Raw genomic sequence first — 26,332 nt, 5'->3', positions numbered from 1 at the left:
GTACACCATCTTTTGTCAGGTGTTATAAGTGAAACAAAATATAGGACACAAATATATTTTGCAACCATTTCCGGAGATGAAATACATCAGCATGAGCAAGACTAGAGAATATTAACAATCTGCTTACCAGCAAGTGGAAGTGTTGTCCCACTCACTGATTATGGAGTTGAATATCATATCATAGACAAGAGCGACAGATCGATACAATCTGGCTTTTCCGTCATTCAGTTTCTTAGTTTGTGGCTAGGAGCCAGTGATATATTTTGCTCTCTTTGTTCTGCACTGCACACGTGCTCTGGTAAGCAGCTGCTCTGTCTTCTTTTCGGTGCTCAGCCATGATCAGTGTACTTCTGTGAGGTCCTAGGAGAATTTTCATCAGCCCTGGCCAGTAATTACTGTCGCTCTTCAGACACATCTCTTAGACATCCTGCATTTTTATTCTTCTCCAGCACTATGGAGAAGGGTGGGGCTGGAGTCACAGAGTTTATCAGCTGAACTTAACACCAGCAGGAAAGAAAAAAAGTGCTTCCTCTTCTCCCCGTAAATTGAATGAGGGCATATTTTTCTGATGCTATTTTAAAACACAGGTTTTGGGTGATTGCATATACTCTAGTTTTCTTCTTTTTTTTTCTTTTCTTTGACCCCAGAATATTTAACATTCTATCATTTCCATTTTGATTTATTCTACCTGGTTTAAACAAAACAAACTGGTCAGGGACAACAGCTGTTTTATCTTCTAGTGCATTCCCACAGGCCCAACATTCCTCTGTCAAGCTTCTGAGCATCCTACCGAAGGAACAAGTGAAAAAACTAGGAAAAGAAGTTCTTAATTTTAGTTATTTTTATCTGCTCCATTTCCTTTCATGTCACCTCAGAAACCTCTCTGACATTTAATCAAGTGAATTATCTGTTCCAAATACTTAATTTATTCATTTGTCATATATTTATTCCTAATTTCATTACATTGGGACATTGTTTAAGGATGTGGGGGTCAAAAATATAAAATGAGCTTTCTGTCCTGATAAATGAATGACCATAGAAATAAACAACTGGGTGATGTGTCACGGGCTGTATGAGTGAAGCATATAGTAAATCCTATAGGAATCCAGGAGTGGTAATTAGACATTCTGGCTGCTATCATCAGGGAATACTTCACAGAGGAGGTGCCATTTGAGGTGAACTACTAACAGTGGATTGAACAGCAGTGTCTAGAGGTGGGAAGAGGATCATAGGAAGAGAGAAGAGTTTAAACAAAGAAACTGAGGTTTGATCATGTCAGGGAAACTGTCAGAAGGAAGGCTGTTGCATCTCAGAGAAGTAAGCCAGTTTATTTAGATTAAATGCTAAGACTGTCAAAGTAGGTAAAAAATTAAATTGTACATGATTTTGAATGCAAGGCTAAGAAATTTAAACTTGATTCAATAGTTTTGGGGCCACTAGATGATCAGATAAGAAGAATTAGGCTGGGGAGACTGTGTATAGAGAAACAAGTTGTGGTAGGTTGTGGTGTGTTGAGGACTGAACCTCATGCCTGAAGCAGGAAGATGCTGATGAATAGGGCAAGACAGATAGCAGGTATTGCAGAGGAAGATGTGACGAAACATGAGATACTATCAATCAGAAAGAGAAGTCTGAGACAAAAGAGATGGGAATCTATGTTCTCCACTACAGGGTTGACCCGGCAAGTCTTACTCTTCCTAGACAAGAGCTCAAACCGCACTCCTTGCACTGTGATGCACACCTTCTCCAACTTGGCATTTTTGAAATTAGGATACTTCTTACCATCTATGTGCTCATTTAAAGTGATTTTTTTTTGTTCTTGAAAATAAGTTAGTAAATCGATGGTATATATTTTAATTGGCACCTTATCATCAAAAAAGAATGTAAAATGTGTATTATTATTGTGTTTGAGTTAGGCTTTCAATGCAAAATTATTTCATTTACTTATTGCAATTAAGTCAAGATACAGTATAAATTATACTAAAATATTAATAATAATATGAATCATGTAAATAATATTCAGCAAATACCTACATTGCCCAAAGTAAAAAATCAATGGGAAATTAATCAACTGCCAGAGCTTTGGGCAGATTATGAATGTATTCATCAAATGCTTACTGAGCAGCTCTGATTAAAAAAAAAAAAAAGTCACTCTTATAAATTCTAGAGGGACCCAGGATAAATGAGATGGAGCTCTGCACACAAGAAAAAAAGGCACACAAGAAAAAAAAGACAATTATGCATAATTTTACCAAGGCAAAATGTGACTGATCACAGGACAGACCCCATGCTTTGGATTACCTGAGAAGATTCTCCCATGGCTGCTTGGGAATGTCAGGTCAGTCTTCGAAGACACTGAAGCACATATCAGAACTTGCTCCAGGGCCTCAGAACCCATGCTTAATCTGTTGTCCTTCCTCCTTTGAAGGCATGCACACGGGGATGTGCAACCCTGAGAGGATGCTGGACATGGTCAGAGGAAGTGTTGCAAATAGTGTGGAGAAGGGTGTACCTCTGGAGCTGAAGTGATGGAATTCTCTTGGGTTTGGGACCCTGTATCACTACCACTATGGTATGTGTAATGGAGTTGGCCCATAATGGTCTCCAATAATGTGGCACTGGGGAAGCATAGCTTGCATTCTCCAGGGAACTTTTGAATGCCTCTATTTTTATATGACTTTGCATTCTCAAAGGTTGTTTCCACTTTCTCTGTCTTTTGCTTTGATCATGATGACGTGTCATTACTTTCTGCACTGGGAATATGGGGAAACAGACTCCAAACTGTGACTGACCTTGTCCAATCCCTGTGGCTGGCAGGAAGTAGAGATAGGGAGGGAAACAAGATTCCCTGAAGCCTAGACATGCGCTACTATCTCCTTCTTGGTCTTGGTCCTCCCTCTTTTCACTGGTTTTATCTCATCAATGTTTTATTATTTATTTATTTATTTGTACAATCAGAGATTATGCAAATTGGCTGCTTGACACTGGAAATCAGTATTCCAATGTAGAAGATAATATTCACTTTGGCCAACTGGCAGGACAGGCTGCCATGGGTCTGCTAAAGCAGCAGTATCTTCTGTTTATTTCCACTGGAAGGAGGAACAGTCCTTGTGGGCTGCCCGTGGAGATTCAGTGTCGGGACTGCATGGCACATTCTCAGGACTTCTGAATTTGGGATAAGGCCAGTTGTCCCTCTGTCTTAGGTTAAACCATACATTTCCTTATGTTTTTGCTCCCAGCTTCCTAGTAAAACAGGAAGTCAACAGTGCTATGGCTAAAGAGAAAGTGTCACTGTTTATGAATTTACCTCAATTCATTGCCACATACTCATTTATACAATTTCAATACTTGTTATTTTAAATAACAAAACAACAAGAACAACAAGAACTACAACAAACTTTTGTTGTGCTTTGAGTCAATATCTACCCAAAGTGATACTGGGTAGTCATTAATTTGGGGGCTGAACAGGACATTCCACTTTTAATATTTTCTTAAATATCTCTAAATAGGAAGAATGGATAGTATGAATTCCCAGGACTGACAACAAATTTTCACAATCTCAGTGGCTTAAAACAACAAATTTTATCTCTTGAAGTTCTGGAAAATAGAAACCTGAAATACAGGTGCTAGCAGGGAGCTGTTCCCCTGAGACTCTGGATACAATCCTTCCTTGCTTCTTTCCAGCTCATGGTGGTAACTGGGTTTATAACTGCAAAACTTGCAATCCCAATGTGTCTCTGTTCTCACAAAGTGTTCCTCTCTTATCATAGGGAGACCAATGGGATTGGATTAGAACCACTATAATGGCTTCATCTTAATTTAATTACGTCTGCAAAGACCCTATTTCTAAATAAGGCCACTCTTACAGGTATCAGGGGTCAGGACTTACTGGTACCTTTTTTAATGTGATTTTTTTAATGAGGTGTTCAAAACAAAAATTACTGACTAATGATTGGCATTCTTTCTTTCATTATGACTACTTATAAACTTATCATAGCATTTTATCAAGGTTATAGATTGCTTTGGGGAACAAGTAGAGCTGCAATAAGGCAAATATTTTGATCTTCTTTGATAAACCCATAGTATTTCTTAGAACCATTATTTGAATCACAATCATACTAAAACTCATTTTTTCATTATCTATCTCCTCTACTGGATCCTTATCTCCACAAAGCCAGGGGTCATATCTGGCTCCTTGTATATCTGCTGCGTTTGCCCAAGTGTGGAGTGGTGGTACTGCAGAATGGTCAACCTTGTCATCATCCTTGGACCCTCACTCTGGACATCCTGGGGTTTAGCTGTGTAATCTAAGGCGAGTATGTTAGCTTCGATGTCCTGTCCTCATCTGGGGGATTATGGCAAATGAAGTTCTATTCTCATGACTTCTATGAAATTAAATACATTTACTTATTGCCTTTCTGTTATTATCATTAAATATTCACTAAGTACTTGTGGAATTCAATGGAAGGAGACTGCAGTTTAGCCATAGTCCTGTCTTTAAACCATTCTGTCTCTTTGGGGAAGACTGGATTTCTGGGGTTTCAGTTTTTTACAAGAAAATAAAGAGAGTTAGATGAAATGATTCTGAGGTTCTTTCTAGTCTGACATTCTGTAAATTCAGCCAGCTTCTTCTTATGACTTTAAGGAGAGAAAGTCTGGGAAGGAAGAAAAGGAAGAGAATAGAAGGAGACAGAGTTAGTCCTTTGATTCTATTCTTTATTGAGGATTATAATAAACAGTATGGATTTATGAAAGAGGGACATACTGTTATTGGTTTTTCTCCTGTGCTTAATACTTTGTGCTGTGTCTTTTTGACTTATTATTTTAATTAAATAAATTTTAGAACTATTTCTTGCCTGCCTGTTGTAACTCAGGCTGTGTGGTAGGTTATGGGCATATAGAAATGATTAATATACTCCTCTTCCCTGTATGGCATTTAAATCTCAAAGCAATTGAAAGTTCATATCTATTTAAAATTTTAAGTAGGCAAGTATAGAAATAAAATAGAGGATTCTGGTTTCTGAAAGTTAACTTTATTGTTCCTCTGTAGTTCCTTCTGCTGCACACACACACACACACACACACACACACACACACCCCTTTCTAGATTTTGAAAACAAAAATGGAGAAGGTGAGGCACATTCTATTCATTGCTTCCTGTTGACCCTTCTCTGTTGGTTCACTCACCATGTTCACAAACAAATCCCTACAGGTGGCAAAGTTAATCCAGGAAGCAGATGGTGAGCAGATTGGAGGGAGGACTATTTGGGGAATCCTAAGGTGAAAACTCTCCCTGGAGGTGTTTGGATGTAGCTTAACATCTTTGTCCATTCAATTGGGTTGAATTGGGAGCCTCTCTAGTTACTGTTGAGCTGGGAATTGAATGGCAGGGAGAGTACAAGTGAAATAGGTTTAGGGTAGCATGTTTTAGGCAGAAGAGACAGTGAGGGCAAAAGACCTGAGAAGGAACTGCTTGCTGTTGAAGGGACAGAAGGAAACCCAGCATGATCAGGCTATGCCACAATGAGAACTCATGGGATCTACCAGGACATGCGGGACTGTGAAGGACAGATTAAGGCGTTTGGATTTTATTCAAAGGTCAGGGGGAATCATCCATATTTCATGTGTATATTTTGTTGTTCCAAGTATCACACAAAATTCCAGTCCCCAAACAGGTTTCTTGTTTTCTAAGAAGTTATTTTCCAAAACCCTGAAGGCTTTCCCTATTCTGTGAAGCCGACAGACCATGTCTATTGGGCAAGAATTAGATGAAGTAAAAACTGCATTTCAGGGTGACGCAGGGCATTAGGGAAAGAGGAAGGAACACTGTTATCCTTGTTGACTTTGAATTTTGATAAAAGATTTAGAAATGTAGCTGTGTGTGTGTGTGGTAGAGAAGAATGGGATAATAAATGGCCCATGAGAAAGAACTGCCATTTTAGAAACAGTGATTCTTAATACCTCAAACCAATATCCTTTTCTACCAAAAAAAAAAAAAATTAGTTTTCTGTGATTAATTTTCTCTCCTTTGCTGTACTATTTTGTGGGGACTTCAGGAGACCTTTCTGAGGAAGGACTTTGCATAGTTGGAAGAAAATGATAAAGAGACACCAAAGATCCTGATATGGTAGCACTTGTCTGTAATCTCAGCTACTTGAAACATTGAGACAGGAGGACCACAAGTTCCAGGCTGGTTTTAGCAACTGGCAAATCTAGTGTAACACCAATCAAGTAATCTGCATCTCATGATCTTTCAAAGGACAGATTGTTGACTACTTTTTCAATATCTTCTACAATTATTGGTGTATTTTTTATTTCTGCTTTATGACACATGCACACATACTCACACACACACCACTTTCTATTTATATATATTTTGTTTTCTTCTTAAATGGATTTGAGTGAACTCATTTCACTAAATCATCACTATATAAACAAATGGATATAACCTACCAATTTTATTTAGTAGCCAAGATAATTGATTGATTTTTAGTTTCTTATGATACTAAATATATATATACACACACACATTTGTTTATATATGTGTATAAATCAAATTTACCTTACATAAACTCAAATATACAATAATAAAAATAAAATATTGCCTGTGTAACATTAACCCATCTCTTATGTTACTCCAGAGAGTCAAAAAAAAAAAGGCTTTCTATCCAAATAAAGGCAAAGTCCAAAATAAAACCAATTAGTGAAACAACAAAGCAAAACAAAATGCTGTGGCAGTCTAGGAAGCCAAATAAAATCCTGTTCACATAAAGGCAAACAGCCAAAGTAAAATAAAGAAAAAGTCAAAAACTATCTTAAAGTCAGGACACAGAAGAACCCCTGTTTTTTAAACAACCACTCAACTCCCCTCCCACATGCAACCTAATGAATAAGAGCATCCCTGCTGCATGTATGATCATGTGGTAATGGACACGGCAGCTCATAAAGAATCAAAGTCATTTCCTTTGAAGCTTTTCTTTCTGAATTCTTATTACTTAAGATAATAGCTTATTCTGTACCATGCACTGTTAATGGGCTATTTTATCTATTCCTCCCTAAAACCTTTTGTTCAGAACTGTGAAAACTGAGGTTTATAGAGTATATTAATCAGCTTAGGCTGCCATAACTAATACCATAGCATAACAAATGCCACAGTACAAGAAATACCACATACTAGGTGGCTTTACAAAACTTAAATTTATTTTTCACTGTTACGAAGGCTGTGAAGTTCAAGATCAAGCTTGTGGCGAGGGCTCTTTCTGCGCTGTGATGGCTGATTTTTTTGCTGTGTCCTGACATGGTGCAGAGAATCTCTGGTGTCTCTTCTTGTGAGGGCTCTAGTCTTATCCTGTAAGGGTCCTATATGTCCACCCTCATTTGACTTAATTATGCCCTTACAGACTCTGTCTCCAAGTACAGTCACGTAGAGGATTAGAGCTTATATATAAGAATTTAGGAGACACAATTCAATGCTTATTCTTTAAAGCAGCAGAGTCAGGATTTGAATCTAAGTAGTAGCTTAGCACCGGAACTCGGCTCTGAACATTTTAAAGCTGCCTAAGATTCTCATAAGGATTAGAAATGGTTGGCAATATTTTCTCCAAGACCGTGTGTTCCCCACTCTTTGGCATATCTCTCTTACCTGCCTCTACCAAATCTTTTCCACGTCCAACCCCTCAGGGTTCATTTCAAGACTATTTCCTTCCGAGGGTATTTCCTTATGTATGAACAAAATGCCCTGTTATGGTATGGTGTCTCCTCAAAGCTCATGTGTGAGACAATACAAGAAGGTTTAGAGGTGAAATGATTGGGTTATGAGCGTCTTAACCCAATCAGTGCAGTAATCCCATGAAAGGGATTAACTGAGTGGTGACTGTGGAAAGGTGGGGTATGGCTGGAGGAGGTGGGTCATTGGGGGTGTGCCTTTGGAGTGCATATTTGGTGAGCTGAGCTTAGTTTCTCCTTAAGGACAGTTTCTCTGTCCTGGGCTGCTTTCCTCCACCACACTCTGCTGCCATGATGTTCTGCCTCACCTGGTACCCTGAGGAATGGACTTGGTCTTCTGTGGATTGAGAGCTCTAAAACTGTGAGCCCCCAAATAAACTTTTCCTTCTCTAATTGTTCCAGTCAGGTCTTTTGGTCATAACAATGAAAAAGCTGACTAAAACATGCTCCAAAGAAGAGGAATGTTCTTCCCCACCCAAATAAAGGAATGTTAGTTATTGAGCATGTCACTGACAGTTTTAAGAGAGATTCTGTACTTATCTGTCAGATAACCTTTTGGGGAGGTTTGAAATTTGAAATATGAGCTTATAGTACATCTTATTTTCTACAAGTTTGGTTTATATCGTATTTGATGCTTCAGAACAACAGTATTTCTGATTTCTGAAAATCCCCTTTTTTTCAATATATATTGCTTCTACTTTTTTATTAACAAATATTTACTGAACAATTTTTATGCTTAAGACATGAAATATGAATTTAATGGTCCTCCCTTTCAAAGAAATTAGAGGAAATTAGGTATTAGTGGAGAAACAGACTTGCAAAAAATTAACTATAATCCAAGTATAATATGTAATATCTCAAAAGAAAGATCTAAAAATATATGATATAAAATTTCAGAAAATGAAATCAGGTAAGAGCTTGGAAATATTTTTATTTGATTTTATTCTGTGCACAGTGAGGTACCCTTGAAACCTTTTGAGTTGGTAGACAGCTTGATCTGATTTATTTTCAGAAACACCTTTCTAAAATAAAGTGGAGTCTGTAGGGGAAGAGAGTTCAGGCTATTATAATTGCCCTCAGATAAATCCTAAAGAGAAGCAAAATTGTAAATAGTAGAACAGTTTTTATAAGTCAAATACTTTTATAAGTCAAAAAATAGTTTGATGTTTGAAAGCCACATTCTCATTTAAAAAATGGTGTTTTCCTACAGTTTATCACAAGGAACACATTTGATCAGGATATTATTTAAAATATCTAATCAGTAGTATGTCAGGGCCTGGAAATCAGAACAGGAACTGACCAATAAACATTGAACAGTTCATAAGGATATAAATAACAGGTGTGACCACATATTTATTGACTGAATATTAGACCCAAACACCTTTGCTTCTGATATTACACTCATGAAGCCCATAATCTGAATGATTCTGCTTGTAAGCACACTTCATAAATTACATAATAAATTTCCAGTTCCTTAATTATTGATTTATTTTTATAATATACAGCTGAAGATCAGTGTAAGATACAGAATTGGTATAAATTTTGTACTCATCTATAAAATTTGTTGTGTCAGTTGGCCTATGTGGTCTTAGAGAAGGCAAACAATTTATATTTGCTATTTTATGATATTAAAATATTTGCCTAACTTAAAAATTCCTAGAAGTTGATGTATTGATGGATCATTAATAGTGTGGATTTAGCTGGGTGCAGAGATGCACACCTGTGATATCAGTCTCTAGGGAAGCTGAGGCAGGAGGATTGCAAGTTCAAGGCCATCCTGGGCAACTTAGTGAGACCCTGCCTCATGAAAAAAAGTAAGGGGATGAGGCTGGGAGTATAGCTCAGTCATAGAATGCCCCTGGATTTAATTCCCAGAAAGAGGGGTGGGGGAGGGAGAACTAAGGGCTAAGGATGTAGCTCAGTGTTTTATCACCCTGGGTTTAATCCCCAGTAACACTAACACACACACACACACACACACACACACACACACACACACGCATGCACGCACGCATGCACACACACACACAAAGAAAAAGAAAATAAAAAGAACTAAAGGTGTAGCTCAGTGATAGAGTGCCTTTGGGTTGAATCCCCAGTAACAATAACAAAATAAAGCAAAGCAAAGCAAAACAAAACAAAAACAGAAGCAACCAATGTTGATTATAGCTATGTGCTTCATAACTTAGAGATGATTTTTTTAAAAAAAGCATGAGTTTTTCTCACACACACATACACACATATATGACATGAAAATCTTAATAACTGGTATAATATTTACTTGTCAAAATCTGTAGCATGGCCATCTACCTACGCCTAAAGCCAGGTGCACCTGTAAACTCATATATATATATATATATATATATATATGTATATATATATATATATATATATGAGATGGACATCATTCTGCCTGTGTCATAATCCAATTCTAGTAGTAATGAGTCATTCTGTGACAGGGTTTTACAAATTTCTGATGACTCCATCTTTGGAAGCTCTGTTACAACTAACATTTGAAAAGTTCTGCTTGAGCTCAATTCACCTTGATTTATAGCACATGCATTCTACTTTAGTGCAAAGCTTTTCTAACTCTTATAAGTTCTAGAAAACTTCTTTCCACTTTCGTTTTGATTATTCTTTTAACCTACCTCCCCTGCTTCTTCCTCAAATCAGTTTTTTCAAAGTTACCCACCCATGACCTCTGAGGGATTAAAAAAAATATTTGGCATCCGACACCCATTGACATTTGCAGGGACCAACTGGAAACTCGATTTGCTTGTTATCTTCTTGCTCACTTCATTTCCCAGACCACTTACTGATGCTGCAATAACGTCCAATCTAAGCCATGGCCAACACTGTACCCTGAGTGTGCTGGCTTTCCCTTCCCACTCAATTGTGTAAAGATGGTGGGTAATTTAGGGCAGACAAAGTAGTAGAAGGGGAATGAGAAGAATGCTAAATGGCTATAACCTAAATGATAGAGAATGTCTTTTTGATGAACACTAATGAGCTAGTGCCTACTTCGGGGAAAGTACATTACAAGGACTTTAAGAGAGAACATTATGACCAGCACCTGTAATTCTTGCTTATGTTCACAAGAACTGTCAGCACATCCTGGCTCTTGTACTGCTAATGTTAAGGAAGAGCATGGATGGGAAACAAATGGCAGAACTTGGGGAAGTGTTTCATTCTTTTAAAAAAAAATAAATAAAAAAGGCAGATGGAGTTTTGAATACAACTAGCTAAAAAGTATGAAAGGATAAGAGTTCTGGCTGTTTGAGGGAGAAAATAAGAACTTTTTGTTTTAATTGTAAAAAAAAATCGCTTGAGGTTGTCTGAGGAGCTTAAAGCAAAAAGCATTGAGAAATGGGAGTGAACAGTAAGATAGGGTTTGTGTAACAAGTACCTCAAACCACAGGAGTCACGTGGGTTCTTTCTGCTCTGCTACTCTTGATTACTTGTCAGAGGGTAGTACATTTAGCTTCCCCCATCCTGCAAGGCCACTCAGACATGTGCAAGCTGGAGTAGTCTTTATTCACAATGTCTTTACAAAGGCTTATGCACCAGAGCAGCAATGGCAATTTGGTGGACTACTGCGGGGGTCCAGCATATAGCTCTTACCCCACCCTCACAGGACCTCTTACCATGGATGATAACAGAAGGATTCAGATGCTAGCAGACACTGTGGCTACTTTGCCTCGAGGACGAAAGCAGGTATGATAACTTTTTTTTTTTTTTTAAAAAAAAACCTTAAAAGTGTTTGTGTTTTCTTGAGAGTAGAGTGATATATTCATCTGACTTCATACTAATCAGAATTAGTGACCAAGCCTAGGGGTGAGGAAAGAGGCAAGGTGCCCACAGATCTAGTAGACCAATTCAGAGATGTGAGACCAGAATCAAACATCTATTTTTCCATCTTAAAAGACTGTTTTTCTCATTTGAAGAGGTGCTCAAGTAAAATGAAAATCGTTGGGCATGAGAATGATTTGATCTTTCCCTCTTTTTGTTTTCATTGATTCTTTTCTTCCCATCCTCACTATTCCCAGTCCTTGACAATAATTTCAGTTTATAATCAAAACAGGATTCTTTTTCTCTTGGAAAAATTATGTGCACTAAGTTATTTTTCTTCACCGCTAGGGACTGGCACATTCCTCATGCTCTTGGGAAGGATGGCTTTTTTGGATAGGTGAGTGCGGGATAGAGTGCCACTTCAGCTATTTAGTAGCTGTGGAATCCTGCACAAGTCACCAGTCTAATATTCAGATTGCTTTCTTGTAAAATGAAGATAATGGTAGAAGTACCCTTGTTAGGCTCTGTGATTCTTAGGTAAGGAATATGCAGTACCTAACAATGACAGACTGTGCTTATGAAAGGCTAAATTCTGTTATTTAAAAATTTTTATTGCAGAATATTTCTCTAAAGATGAAAACTCATTTAAAAAATCCAAGTCCTGAATTTATTCTGATTTTTTTGTCCTTCAGTTTCTAAATGATAGCATATTTTTATGATTTTCTCTTAGATTTGTTATATCCTGTTATTTAAACTTTTAAAAAGCACTTATTTAGAAAATATTCAGAATTGCTTTAGAGCATGATTTTTCCCCCTTAATCTTGTGTATACATCACGTGCACCTCTGAATCCTTCTGATATCAGGATCTTGGAGTTATAGCATGGAGGGAGAGTCATGATCTTTTTTAGTGATCCAATGAGTTGAGTCTTTGGTATTTTTCACAGTGAAGATAAGAATGTGATTTGCTATGACCCAGATTTTTCATCTTTCTCAATCCAAAGGGGTTTTACAGTACAAAGTTTAATATAATGATGAACATTTCCATCAATTGACAATCAATCTGAAAATAAAGCAACAAGAAAGCACCAACATCTTTATTCAGTTTTGAGATATAGAGTGGCCTGTTTTCCTTTCTCTCTATTTGCTTGAAGCTATCATATTAAATATGATTCATTCGACTAGGCCATGATTTCATGCTTTTGGTAGAATACTTACTGCTAAAGTTGGTCATTTTTGAATCAGAGTTGAAACTTACTTCCCACCCTCCATGTCCTCCACACCTGTAACTTTACTTATTTTCTTTGCTTTTTCAGCTCAGACATTTCAGTGCAATAGATAGTTTCTGTGCACCTACAAGAGGACAGATGTCATGCTACCCATAGGAGACACAGATTGGGCAGCACATTTGTGGCCTGGAGGGGTTACAGTTTAGGAAGTGGAATGAATAAGCATTACACAAAGTAAATCGATATAAATCCTTTCATCCAGGTAGCAAGTCTTTGAATACACACTTGAAGGATATTACAGAGGAAGGGAATGATTATTGCTGAGGCATCATCCTAGTGCCTGGGGTCAGGATTGTGTAACAATAGTCACAGTGCCAGTGGGACCCCATGCATGGGCAGGAGGTGCGAGGAGACCTCAGACCTGGGCTGCTTTGCAGAACATTTGGACAACTTCCCCTGAGAAAGCAGTACAATCTTCCCTTGGTATCCATGGAGGATTGGTTCAAAGACACCCCCCCCTCACCAATGAATGTCAAAATCCAGGGATGCTCAAGTCACTGACATAAAATGGCATAATATTAGTGCATAAACTAGGCATGGCCTTCCTTATTCTGTAAATCATTTTTAGATCACTTATAATGCCTAGTATTATGTGAATCTATATAAATAGTTGTTATATTCCATTCTTTAGAGAATAATTATAAGAAAAGTCTGTACATGTTAAGTGCAGATCCTGTAGTTTTTCATTGTTTGAAATTTTTCAGTCGGTAGTTGATTGAATCAACAGATGCAGAACCTGCAGATACAGGGAGCTGACTGTGATGTGACCTGTCCAGAGACCACTGAATGTGTTTGAACAAAAGAGAATTTAGGAACTTTATTCTAGAAACTGGGTGCGTTTGGTGACTAGAAACTAGATGTGAAGGGGGAACTTGTGCATTAGTTAGAGAAAGAGGAAATGAGACAATGGAGAAGAGACAGAAAGACTTGAATATCAAAGGTATTGAAGACAGAGGAGGCACATTTGACTTTAAGCCTGAGTAGCATGAGTTAGAAAAAGGCAATCAGTAAAAGAGATCTGATTATCGGTGGAAGTTAAAAAGAGGATTTAGGCATATTAATGTATGTGTGTGTGTGTGTGTGTGTGTGTGTGTGTGTGTGTTTATACACTCATGAGTGCCACATACAACCCAGACCAATCAATGTATGTGTATGCTCTTCACTTTCCTAGTTCTTCTCTTCCACTTCTGTCATATTCTCAGACATCCTGGACTTCCTCTATTCAAAGAGCTCTTTCTTGCTGTAATGAACATTGCTTTTAAAACAAAACCAAACCAAACCTCTGGGTTTATACAATCTTCTGATTCTATACAATTTTTATCAATGAAAGTTGATTCCAATTTATCCCAACATTTTGGAATTTTCCAAATGGATGTTCACTGTGCAATGAATGATTCAATGTCTTTGCTTGTTGAACATTTTCAATCTGTAGTTGGTTGAATCCACGGATGTAGAACCATGAGGACATAGAAAGGACACAGAGAGCCACTGTATGTTTGAGCAGTAGAGAATTTAGGAATCTTATTCTAGAAATGTGGTGAGTCAGTGAGTAGAGACTAGTTTGGGGAGAATGATTACCCTTTTGGCACTGACTGAACAGCAGGCAACAAGATCCCTGGGAGGCATTCACAGTAGCAGGTGCTTTGCGGCCCACTGTTATTTTCAACACTGGGAGGGCTGACGTCAACAATTCATACTTCTTGTTATTGTTGGCTTTGGTTTCTGCAAAGCTGTATCTGGTTAGCTTCTAGTTTCAGATTAATCTTTAGAATCAGTTCGTGTTTGCATTCAGAATTGTTTAAAAATAAATTTCTGTGTGTGCAGATTATTTCAATAGCTGCATTTGTAGGAAGCACCAGACATCCCAGTAAGGCTTCTAATTTTGAGCACAGTTTTAGGGAGGAAAAATTCCTGGAATGGAAAACTCTTTAGGAAGAAGAAAGAAGGATAGTTTTTGTTAATTGGGGCGGGGGGGGGGCAAAGGTACAGTGACTGTGTCTGACCGAAAGCAGTTTTTATAGAATGCTATCATGAGAACCAGGAATCCCTCACATGGGCAAGAAGCTTGGCTGTGTGTTAGTGGCACCACAGATGGATACCTTTTGCGTGTTTTTTTTTTAGTTATGAAATTATTACTAAATAGGCAATTTCTGGATGACTGATTTCACATGCAAGTTCAGATAAGGAATTTGGGCTGAACTCTGTAATGTGTATTTCTCGGTTGGTTCTGCCCTTTAAGAGCTTTTAGTATTTCTGTCAGCACATCTGTCAGGGACCATATCTCCCAAGGTTCCTTCTAGAGGACTGAGACTATCTCATGATGTTAGGTAGATAACTGTGTTTATTTCACTACAAAGGAATTTTTAAAAATATATTCTTTGATTTATTTTGTGGCATTTAAAAGGTCCATGAGTCTGCTGAGAAGCTGCAAATTCTGCTTAGGTTCCTTAAGGGCACTTACAAGTTAGAAAATTGACATCAGCTCAGTCATTGTGTTGTATCTTTGAACAGTCTCTGGAAGCCCTGTTGTCCTAATGCTCCTGACTCAAAAGTGGATGAGGCGCGATTCATGGAACAATTGAGAAGTAAAGATGAGACAGGGGACTGGAAAGAGCAAAACTCATACTTTGAGACTTTCAAAACATTAAAAACAAAACAAAACAAAAAAAACCCACCTGTGTTTCTATATACTCTCCTAATTCCACTCTTTCAGGAAGTGAGAACTCAGAGCTGGATAAGGAAGTAACCATGTGTAACTTAGCAGCAGAAGTGGCTAGAGTGTTGAACTTTGAGCCTCTTTGAAGCAAACAAGCTATGTGGCTGAGGGGCAGATTTCCCCTGTCTTTTGCTAACTGACAGCTGAAGTCAGTTTGGTCTTGGTTTCTCACTTCATAGCAGGACAAAATTACATTTTGAATATTAATGCCTGATCTTTTAAGTCATCTGACTGAAAACAGAAGAACGATGATAAGTTCAATGCCAGGCGTCATTAGTGGCCAGTGAGGAGATAAGGAACTTTGTGTATTCAGCCGTCATAACCAAATGTGTGCTTTGCAAGCCTGCCAAATTGCTAAACCTAGATTTCTCATATTAGATAATGTGTAATAAAAGACAGCTGTTGCTAGCATATGCCGTGAATTGCACACCAGTTCCTCATTCATGATTTTTGGTGCCTTCACTACAGGTCTGGAGAGGCTCTGGCTGGCAGGGTGGTCTGGGGACCACCAATTCTGTTAGTCACATTTTTGAGCTGCTCACCCTAGGGAAAAGGTGCAAGGGAAATTATTCCAAAGTGTAAGACCCTTGGTAAGACCTTAGACATGCTTAATGTCACTTGGGCAGACAGTTTGGTGGGTGAGCCTTGGGATATTTCTACATCACCTTAGTCTGATAGTGCGGATCAAAATCAAGGAGGCTGTGTGGAGATGTGGCCAATGTCAAAGAATTTGATGGTGTCTAATTTATTCAAATTGACTTTTATTTATGTTAGGTGCCTATAACCAACTCTTTGTTAATCCAGAATGGAAACTTAATTTATAAGTGGAATAAGTCTGATTTTGTGTGTGTGTGTGTGTGTGTGTGTTGTGTGTGACAATAATACAAATGAGTCAGTCCTCAGGAATTGAACACCTGTGTTTCTCATGTTGTGAAAGACAAATATTTTCATCTTTGTATAACTGGCTACATAGAACGGTTAAAAAAGGGAGAGGTGGGGAACTTTCATTCTTATAGAAGTCTCTGATCTGTTTTGTGAACCTAAGAGATTTTAGATTTTTTATTTAAAAGGCCAATTGGAGAAAATCTTGAGGCTTATTAGTGCTCTGATTATAGGCCCAGGAAAAGGGCATTTGAAATTGCCAAGGCTGGACGTTTTAATAATTTATCATCTCTTGCCACCATCGTTCATTCATTCAGCAGTTGTATAGGAAGACATTACTGCCTTACTTGGCTTTCTACTAATGATTTTTCTTTACTTCCTGCTGTTTTGGGATAGAGGGAAGTTTTCCCCCTTCTGTTTGTTTTCTTTTATTTTTAAATCTTGCTAACTATTTGAGATTTAAAACTTTTATCTTTTTTTATGTGTGATTACCTTTGAGTTTTCCTGTGAATGCTTAATTTAATGAAAGACAAAGTTAAAGAATATCTTAATACAACACTCTTGTACTTAGATACTTTAACTTGGATCTTCCCTCGACATTCACTTGCTTGTGTTGTCTAGTGGTTTATTTCTGTTTGTCTCCTTTGCTATTTTTAAGTTCCCACTCTATTCTAGGCCCTGTGATAGGCACTGGGGTGGAAAGTAAAACAAATACTTTTCCCCAAGAGGACTGAAGCATAGAGATGATTATCTACAAGTGTGAAGTATCTGGTCAAATATATACTTCATATAAATATATACACATATGACCCTATGACCATCCATATGTGCATATATAGATAACATGAAGACAAGGTAGCAAGAGCAGTATTTTAAAAATATAAGCCCTAGTCTTGATTACAGATGACATAATTAAATATGGCTAACCTAAGTACTTAAGCATCTGAATTCAAGGAAGAAGGCAAGCAGATGAAGGCAATGAAAATAGATCAAGAAATTGTGAGCACAGTCTAAGGTGAGATTGAGAATGCTCAGAATGTTAAACTCATGGCCCTCCTTCCAAGGAGGAAGTCCACTAACAACTGAATGGTCTCTGTCTTTTCTTCACCGTATACCTCAGGTGCCCAATCAGGTTGTTACAAACCACACATTTCTGTAGGCTTTATGTACTCTTGGGCCTTATAAATCAAAAGTAGATTCTTTTCAGCAAGTCTAAGGATTTTTTTCCCCACTCTGAGCCATTCTGTTTTATTCAGTCTTCAGGGGGATATTATTGAGTTAAGGTCCAAAACTGATAAAAGAGTCAAATAAAACTAATTTACATAAAATATGTGGGATGAGTTCACCTCTTCATTACATTAACTTCATTGACTGGCGGCTGGATTACTAACACTGGGGCACTCCAGAAAATTTGTGAGACTGCTGCATTTGGGACCTGGTCATTTGAATTCCCCAGAGTAACATAGGCTTCTGGGTAACTAGTCAGATATGCATTAATTCTTATATGGATTTTTCTACATCTGGTTCTTATCTTCTACTTATTTTATTTTTTTATCTGGGCTATTTATCTGGATTGGGACATTTTATGCATTTGCTTACATATGACAACCATATTAAGTTGGCAGTTAAATACCACGTTAGCTAGTAGCATGTGCTTATGTTTAGGGTCCTTGGAACAATACTTGAGAATGGGCTAATTAACCTTTCCTAAACTACAAACAAACAAAACAAAGAAACCACACAAAAATCTGCTTCAGTCCCCTAAGAAACAAAGTGTGATTTCTTTATTGACTCTCCTCTGTTAAAATGGTAGAATATATCTTGAAAGTTTATGTTTATGTGATTCTTTTCTTCAACATGCCGAGAAGTGAAGGTGATATTATTTATACCATTTATAAAACCATTCTGAGTTTCCTTTCCTTTCTTGGCTGGGAATCTCACTACATTCTTCCAAAACTATTGCAAAAATAAAAATCGTAAATAGAATTGAGATTTTGAGTCCCTGGTTTCACCTGATTCATGTTTTGTATATGAGTTGTTTCTGTAGAGATTATTTTATCCTGCTAAAAACATTAGCATCCTGAACTATTACACTTAACACAGTTATTTCATCACCATCTCCAAACATCAGAGATTTGGGTTTCATGGCATTTTGTGGGGGCTATTTTCTTTGGATTTGAGTGTGATCATACATTGTTATTGTTCATCTTCAGAGGCTTTAGATGTAGACCAGAGATGAAGTAATATTTCTAAGCTTTGGATTTCTTCCACATTACATGAACTCTGGTCACAGTGCCTTACTTTAAACGAAAAACTGAAAGTCCAGGTCCCCAACTGTTCTTTGGTATCACTAGGGATTGGAAATGACTGCCTGTATGTAACAACCTCCCAGGAGCTGGGCCAAAGAGAGTGGCGAGGAACAAGCTCCTGTATGATTTAGATCAGTTTATATCTGTATTTTAAAGACCTTGAGATAACTGAATGCTTTTTCTGTTTTTCAGATTGCTTTGACTCGATCAAGTTCTTTGGGTGAATTTTCCTGTTCTCAAAGGTAAAGAGATTCAGTTGTTTTTTGGTTTTCCACCAAGATACATAAGAACATAGCTCTCTAGACTGTTGCTAAGACACACACGCACACACACATAACAGGTTCTACAGTTTACACAAATTCCAGTTATTCTTAATTGTTGTAGTGATTTTTAATAATAAATATGTATCAGATGTGATACTCTGAACTTCATGCAGTTTATTTTATTTTATTTTTTATAGAAAGCTTGTTACTGTGGAAAAGCAGGACAATGGAACATTTGGATTTGAAATTCAGGTGGGTAGTTTTCAAATTTTCAAGACTCCCCAGGAAGAAAGTGGAGCAAATAGTGTCATGATGTTTGCAAAGTGTAATGAAGTTAGGATTACAGAGCTATGGAGACTGTGAATTTCATTCAGTAGATGGGTTTTTGGTAGTTTTCCAGAGTGTTGAGTGGTGTCAAAGAAAGAAAACACTGAAGCTGAGAAAATATTACTCCTGAGATATGCACAGCTCCTTGTGCTGAGCTGTTTCCATCTCAGGCTCAAGATAGATCAGAAATACTTTATACAGATGTGCATTTTAAATATTTCCATTCTTTACATGTTTTTACACAATCATGCTCTTATAATAGATACCAGGTTCCAAATCCTCAATATTTGAGAAACACTTGATAGACTGTGTATGTGACATACATGTACTCATGTGTAGTTATTGAAATTTTGATATTGATGATTTCTTAGTGGACATAATGAGAGATTTGTCTTTTTCTTCTGATGAAGGCACTTTATTACTTGAAACATTTAAGAAATTTGACTCTACTCACAGATTCTTCATGATGGTGGGATTTTTTTTTCTTTTTCTTTCTTTCTTTTTGGCACTAAGGATTGGACCTCAGGATGCTTAGTGACTGAGCCACATCCTCAGCCCCCCACCTCTTTTTTTTTTCTTTTGTGGTACTGGGGATTGTACCCAAGGCCTTGTGCATGTAAGGCAAGCATTCTACCTACTGAGCTATATTCCCAGCCCCATGATGTAGGGAATTTTTAAACAGTCTTTGTAGGTTTCAGTGTAAATGTCTAAAATTTTAATTTCTTCTTTGCTGTTTGCTTTTTCATGACTACATTAGGAGAAGTGGTGAGATAGGTCAAATGAAATCTGATCCAGTTAAGCACAATGGTTGTAGTTTAAGCATAACTGTTTCTTTCCACAGCAGTTATACATTTCTTTTAGATGTGTTTTGCAGATTTGAGATCTTAGCTTTTGTGCTGCTTTCAGAAAACTTTGGTGTGATATCAGCCCCACAATTAGAAACTCAGTATGTATTTTAAGATCAGGAACAGGAAGTGCTAAGTAAAACACTTTTTTATGAGTAAAGAAACAAAATGGAATGAATAAGGAGAAAGAGGAGAAAAGTATGCCTTTTACTGTCTGAACTCTTCCACTTTTAAATTTGGTAAAATCTTTAATTTGCCATAATAATTGGTGAAATGCATCAGATTTGTGAAGTAGAGTATTCTTTTATTCCCTGTTCACATGAAACACTATTTATTCTCTGACAGAGACATTGTGTGTTCTGTGACTGGTTCTTTTTAAATGAGAATAATCCTCAGCAATGTGCAGCAGTTGCTACTGAAAACATGATAAATGATTACTTGTGTAGCTGATTTTTCTCATTCTGCTATACTATTTATCACTGCTTCCTTATGTTTCCCTCCCATGCCATAAATACTTACTCTACATGGAACAAGAGTCAAAAGTATCATGAGCAGACAACAGGCCACAGAGCCACTCAATCTTTTAGATAGACATGAGCTGATGGCTTAACCTCTGAGCTACAGCTTGTATGTTATCTTAGTGAGACAGGAAGTCAACAAATAGGGGAAATGCTTTGAGGAATGTTCTGTGGGCCAAAAAGAACCTTACATATCCTCATGTGCACCATGTGTAAAAACATATCTGGGTCCTGGCCTGCCAAGAGAGTGACATTTTGGAGAATACCAGATCCATTTTCCTCCATGGTTTTCCATGGGTGTCCATTTTTACACTGCATATGAGAATAATGCAGTATGATAAGAGCATAGACTTTAGATTCATGTACACTTTGGTTCTTATTCTCTTAATTACTGCCTTATTGGGTCCTTGTGGATTTCTAGTAACACATATAAAGTCTCTAGTAATGTGGTAGGTATCAGTGGATGATCAATATGACAAGTTGAAATGAAGGTCACTGGGCATGAGAAAGGGCAATGTGATCTTTATGTCTCCATGAAATGCAGGTGATCATTCTGTCACTGCTATTGTAATGGGAGACAATAGATCAGTGAGAGAGAACGAGAAAAATATTTAAGTACTAATTTCTGTAACTTTGGAGAGTCTGTTATTTTACTCCTATTTCTAATCCCCAAATTTACACCCATTACGAGTATATTCAGGTGTCAATTACATAAATCAAATTGCTTCCCCTGTATTGTTTTCACTCTGATCCCTGGGGATGGAGGGTAGAACTTCACTGATAATGAAAATTGTTATAACAGTATCTTCCAAAAGGAGTGTCAGTTTTTTCTTTGGTTTATGTACCACATGGACTAGGCCAGCCTCTGTCTCTGAAAGGGTCTGAGCTATAGTGATAGCTTTGGTGGGAAAACTGTTAAAGTCATTTCTGATACAGATGAGAAGTATATTACATCATCTTTTAAAAATCCCTTCTACCTTTAAGATATGGGGACTCTGAATGCCTTAGGGATTGAGCAGAAACCCCTTGGAGGTTAACAGATCAAAGTTTGTAGATGTGACTTGCATATGACTGACATGTGGTACCTCAGGGGTTGCCAAATAAGAAAGAATCAACATTCAACATTAATTTCTGCACAATGAAGCAGTAATGTAATATGGTAATCAAGTATTTAAGACTCAACTCAAAATACTGATTTTGATTTTAAAGGGAGCTAGACTCCATAACTTAAATTTTTTAAAAAGAACAATATGTTTGTTTTGAGTAGTTGGGATGCTGTACATAGCACACATTTTCAGTATTTTGGTATAATCTGAAAACAGAAACAAAAACCCAACATCAACAAACTACTTGTGTGCCACACTGAAGTAAGAGGCAAAGCCTAACTTTTTCTAATTTGGGTGACTGATAAACTAGTAAGAATTCAGGGAAGGCATAGTAGAGAGTGCTTAGAAATGAAATTAATGGAGTCAATCATAGCATTTGTGAATAAATGCAGGGAAGATTGTCATTATTTACAGAATTATGTTTTAAAATAATCATTGCTGGCATGTCTCCCTTGCTGAATATATACTGTTCCATATTCTTCTATGTTGAGTGCTTTAGCTTATAAGAACTACATAAGGATTTTGCTCTTGGCCACCATAGTTTTATCCCATGGAGAAATAAGAAACTTAATTTTTCTTAATAAATATGTAATGATGATAGCATCAGGTGGTTTCTTAGTCTTGAAAACAGGAAATATTGAGCCACTCTGATCCCACTTTCTTTCTCATGCCAGATGTTTTTTTATGAATGAAGTTGGTTGCACATTGTCTGGTAATTGCAAAATTGCTACCTTTGATTCAACCTGTAGTCAAGAAAGCCTTTCCAAATTGTCCTTTGCATTTACTTATTTACCACTTAACAATAATTGACACAATTTCATGTTTTCACACATATAGTTTGAGTGTTTTGAGTAGTAACTCTGTATCTCCTTAAATTTTGTAGACCAACAGGCTCCAGAATCAGAACATCTGCTCCTTGGAATTGTACACTATGATCTGCAAAATACAGGAGGACAGTCCAGCTCACCTTGCTGGTCTGCAAGCTGGTAAGGTAACTTTGCTCCTGTTAAGAAAAGAGCCATTTGAATAGCTAGAAAAGAAAGCTTTTGGATAGTGAAGGTCAGGTGGTGATTGTTGCTTTAAATATTCTTGAACGATTCCAAGACGGTGTGGAGCTTGCTTGTTATGTTTCATTTGCATGTCAGGAGGGATTATTTAACTAACCGATATAATGTTCAGTTTTCTTGGCATCTCCCAGGTGATGTCCTTGCAAATATCAATGGTGTGAGCACAGAAGGCTTTACACACAAGCAAGTGGTTGACCTGATCAGATCCTCAGGAAACATGCTAAGGTAACTATCCATTTAGTTCCCCTAAGGTTTCAAAGATGTTACATTCACTCACAATGCTTGCTGAGTGAATGAATAGACTTTTTGTCTAAGGATCACCACAGGGGAGACAGCACACTGCAGCTTTGGGATGGGGTACACATATTTTCATCAGTTCCTTTTGTTTTTCAAGGTTTCCACAGGCTTGAACATATTGTCAACACCTGAAGTCAGTGGGTATCAATAGCCCCAATGTCTTTGTGAATTTACAAATGCTTTTTCAATGTCAAATTCAATTCAACTGGCACACATTCTTTGGACTGAAAAAAACTAGTTCAGTTTTCATGGTTGATATAACCTTGTAGATACAACAAATAAAAGGTCAGAAGACTAAGTTTTTCCCTCTTATGCCACCAGCCACTCATTTTTCTCTTATTTCATTTGGGAGAAAGAATCAAGTTTTGTTCAACTCTCCCAACCTTGAAACACAAACACTTCTACCAATATTCCAGAATTATTTTTATAAGATATTGGTTTTTCCAATTAGAGACTTTGACTGATTTCCAGATCAACATTAAGAGTCTCCATGAGCGAAAACTGCCTCAAGGGAAAAACAGCATCATCATCTTCTATCATAGCATTCCTAAACCCTCTCTCAGTAGTTAGAAATTAACATTCACCTATTCATTAAAATTATACTATGGATAAATACTACGTAACTAGTGGTAAGTTCCAGAGAGGCAAAGAGGAAGACCCTCTTAGAACTCTATTAATTGTGGAAGGAGATGGATAAGAAAATCCTGAAAAATATTTTTTTTCACATTTTGGTTGTTGATAACTGCTACAAGGAAAGTAAAATAGGGCAAGGGGAGAGAATACCAATGAAGAAGTCTGCTTGTTCAGTTTTAGATGTTTTAAATGGTCTTTTCTAAAGAGGGAAACTTGGGGCCAAGACTAGTGGAGAGAAGATTGGTCATAGGAAGTCTTAGTAAGCGCATTCTGGGTAAAGAGAGAGGCCTCTGAGCCCTCAGAATGGGGTTGGCAAGTGGAAGCGACAGAGGAAAACCCAGTGTAATAGGTAGCTGGTGGGTTAGTGAGAATATACAAAATGAAGACAGAGTTGGCCATGAAGCAGATCGTGGGTCTCAGCAACTATGCCAAAGAGTTTAGATTTTATTCTCATTGAGGTGGGTCCAATACTATCCCATCATTCTTCACAGCTACTTAGGTTGGTCTTATTCCTATCTATGCATGAAGTGCCTGAGGCTTAGAGAGGACCTTGTTAAGGTTACCCAAATAGTCAGTGGCAGGGCTGGATATGGTCACCTGCTCTAGATACCAGGATCCATTCTCTTCAGCTACAACTCTCATCATGAGCTGCTGAAAGAATTTGGTGGATACTCTTTGATACTTCAGGGATATGTTGATGGGTGTGCATGAGTGGTTTTGAGGGATGATTGGTGGGGGTAAATGACTAAATCAGTTCTGTGGGTTCTGTGAGTTCAGGGAAAAGATGGGGGTACTCCAGAGAAACTTGGATCCAGAAGGCAGGAACCATGTAGAGTCAAAGAGAAAATGCTAGCAGAGTCAGAAATGTATGCTTCACATAGGTGAAGGGGGCAGACTGCAGATAATAGATGGGGATGATACTTGAGAGTCCACAGATCAGGCAAATGGAAGGCAATCTGCACAAATACTGAAGGAAGGGCCCACTGAGGTCTGCAGGTTTTCCCATGCATATCTATTATGTGAACAAGTCAGGCCCACATTAAGAGTCTCAGTGACAGAGGTTCACAGCAATCCCCTGTATGGCTCAGAGAATCGAGACAGTCTTAATTAGAAAGCAGACAGCATTTTGGCTTGTTGTCAGCTCATTATCTCAGGTATGATGCTATTAGAAATAGAGGAAAATTGGTCTCCACATTTTATGCATTTACCATGCCTTCTGAAATTGCTTGCATCTTTATAAATACAGTTACAGCCTAGTTATCAGAAAGAATTTGAACCAGTATTTTTAAAATGCTTAGGAGTGATTCATAAATGATTGATAGTTTCGTAGTCAAAATAAAGGTAATTTGAGCACACAAAACAAACCAAATCACTCAGGATAGAATAAGTCTTCTATTATTAGAAAAGCATTTGGCATAGGAAGAAAAGAACATTGTTAAAGCGATAATTCTGGGAATAAAGTTTGTAAACTAAAGGTTTGAGAAGAAAGAGTCATACAAAGGTTATTATTTTATAGTCGTTCTGGTTCTTTTAGTTCTTGTTCTCAAGTGATAAGGCAATTTACGGAGGTAAGGCCCCCCAGAATCCCAGGAGGAAAGGATTGCCGCCCATGTCAAGATATAGCACATTGATCCCACTGTTGGGAGAGCCCCAGAGTCTGCTGTTTTAGTCATACCTTTTTCTTCATAGTGTAGGGTCTGGAGTTTGGCACATGCTAGATGCCCAATAAATAATTACCACATGCATGAGCTGATTCAGCCTGTCCCAAAAGAATAGATTCTGGTAGAGAGCAGCCATTGTTATCACATAGCAATTTTATCAAATGAAATAAAACTTAGGAATTCACCAGGATCTTTTCATCTACACTTTCAAGGGGAGCTCTCCCCCACTACACATTTTATTTCTCCAAATGTAGTGAGAACATTTGGCTTAGATCCCAGGTACTTGAAGGACCATGGAAGTGTGACATTTATGTTGCATTTTTAGTGTGGTCTGTCCTCCAAGTGTCAAACTCCATCAAGATGAAACTCATCCAAATGAATCACTCACATTATTTACCCCCAACCTTTTTTCCTCCTTAAAAACAGGATAGAGACTCTTAATGCAACAACCATTCTCAGAAGAACAGAACTTGAAGAAAAGCTGCAGGTTTTAAAGGTAATTTGATTCAATACAGTGGGGTACATTTTTCATCCTTGAATGAGTGAGTGTAGAATAAAGATCTATTTGAGGAATTGAGATAGCCCTTGAAGATGAAATGTTATGATGAATCTGAACTGCTAAATTATCAAGAGCTACACAATTGCCTTTGCAGGAATATCAAATTCTGTAAATAGGTATAAATCACCTTCTTCCTTCCTCCTTCAGTGTGTCTATGGGGCTCAGAAAGGCAATAGGAAGGCACATCATTTGAAGGACTTTTCACTGATGCACCTGTGATCTCTTTTGATTTACATTTTTTTGTTTGGAGAAAAAAAATAAAGAGGACTTGTGCAATGTCCTCTCTTGGTTCTTCCTTAAGCAGAGACCATCTCTCTTTAATGCTTTTGCTATCCTTCAGCCTCCTTT

General features: G+C 37.6%; 1 protein-coding gene across 4 annotated transcripts in view; it reads left to right on the top strand.

Moving 5' to 3' along the window:
* Cytip (cytohesin 1 interacting protein) overlaps positions 1-26,332 on the top strand; it is a 69,379-nt gene that overhangs the window by 21,143 nt on the left and 21,904 nt on the right. The window contains exons 1-7 of one of the 4 annotated variants that reach the window (XM_021732738.3): positions 7,940-8,086; positions 11,280-11,439; positions 18,901-18,950; positions 19,169-19,223; positions 22,651-22,753; positions 22,966-23,059; positions 25,852-25,921. In XM_021732738.3, the coding sequence (XP_021588413.2) occupies positions 8,049-8,086; positions 11,280-11,439; positions 18,901-18,950; positions 19,169-19,223; positions 22,651-22,753; positions 22,966-23,059; positions 25,852-25,921 (570 nt within the window). In that variant the 5' untranslated portion in view covers positions 7,940-8,048. Of the gene's footprint in view, positions 1-7,939; positions 8,087-10,326; positions 11,440-18,900; positions 18,951-19,168; positions 19,224-22,650; positions 22,754-22,965; positions 23,060-25,851; positions 25,922-26,332 lie in introns of those variants that run through there. The other 3 variants (XM_021732796.3, XM_005315783.5, XM_078017432.1) reach the window with 3 other exon arrangements.

This window comes from Ictidomys tridecemlineatus, chromosome 7, assembly GCF_052094955.1.
Source record: "Ictidomys tridecemlineatus isolate mIctTri1 chromosome 7, mIctTri1.hap1, whole genome shotgun sequence".
NCBI lineage: Eukaryota > Metazoa > Chordata > Mammalia > Rodentia > Sciuridae > Ictidomys > Ictidomys tridecemlineatus.
The sequence above is the reverse complement of the archived record's forward strand: the minus strand, read 5'-3'. Positions and strand labels throughout refer to the sequence as shown.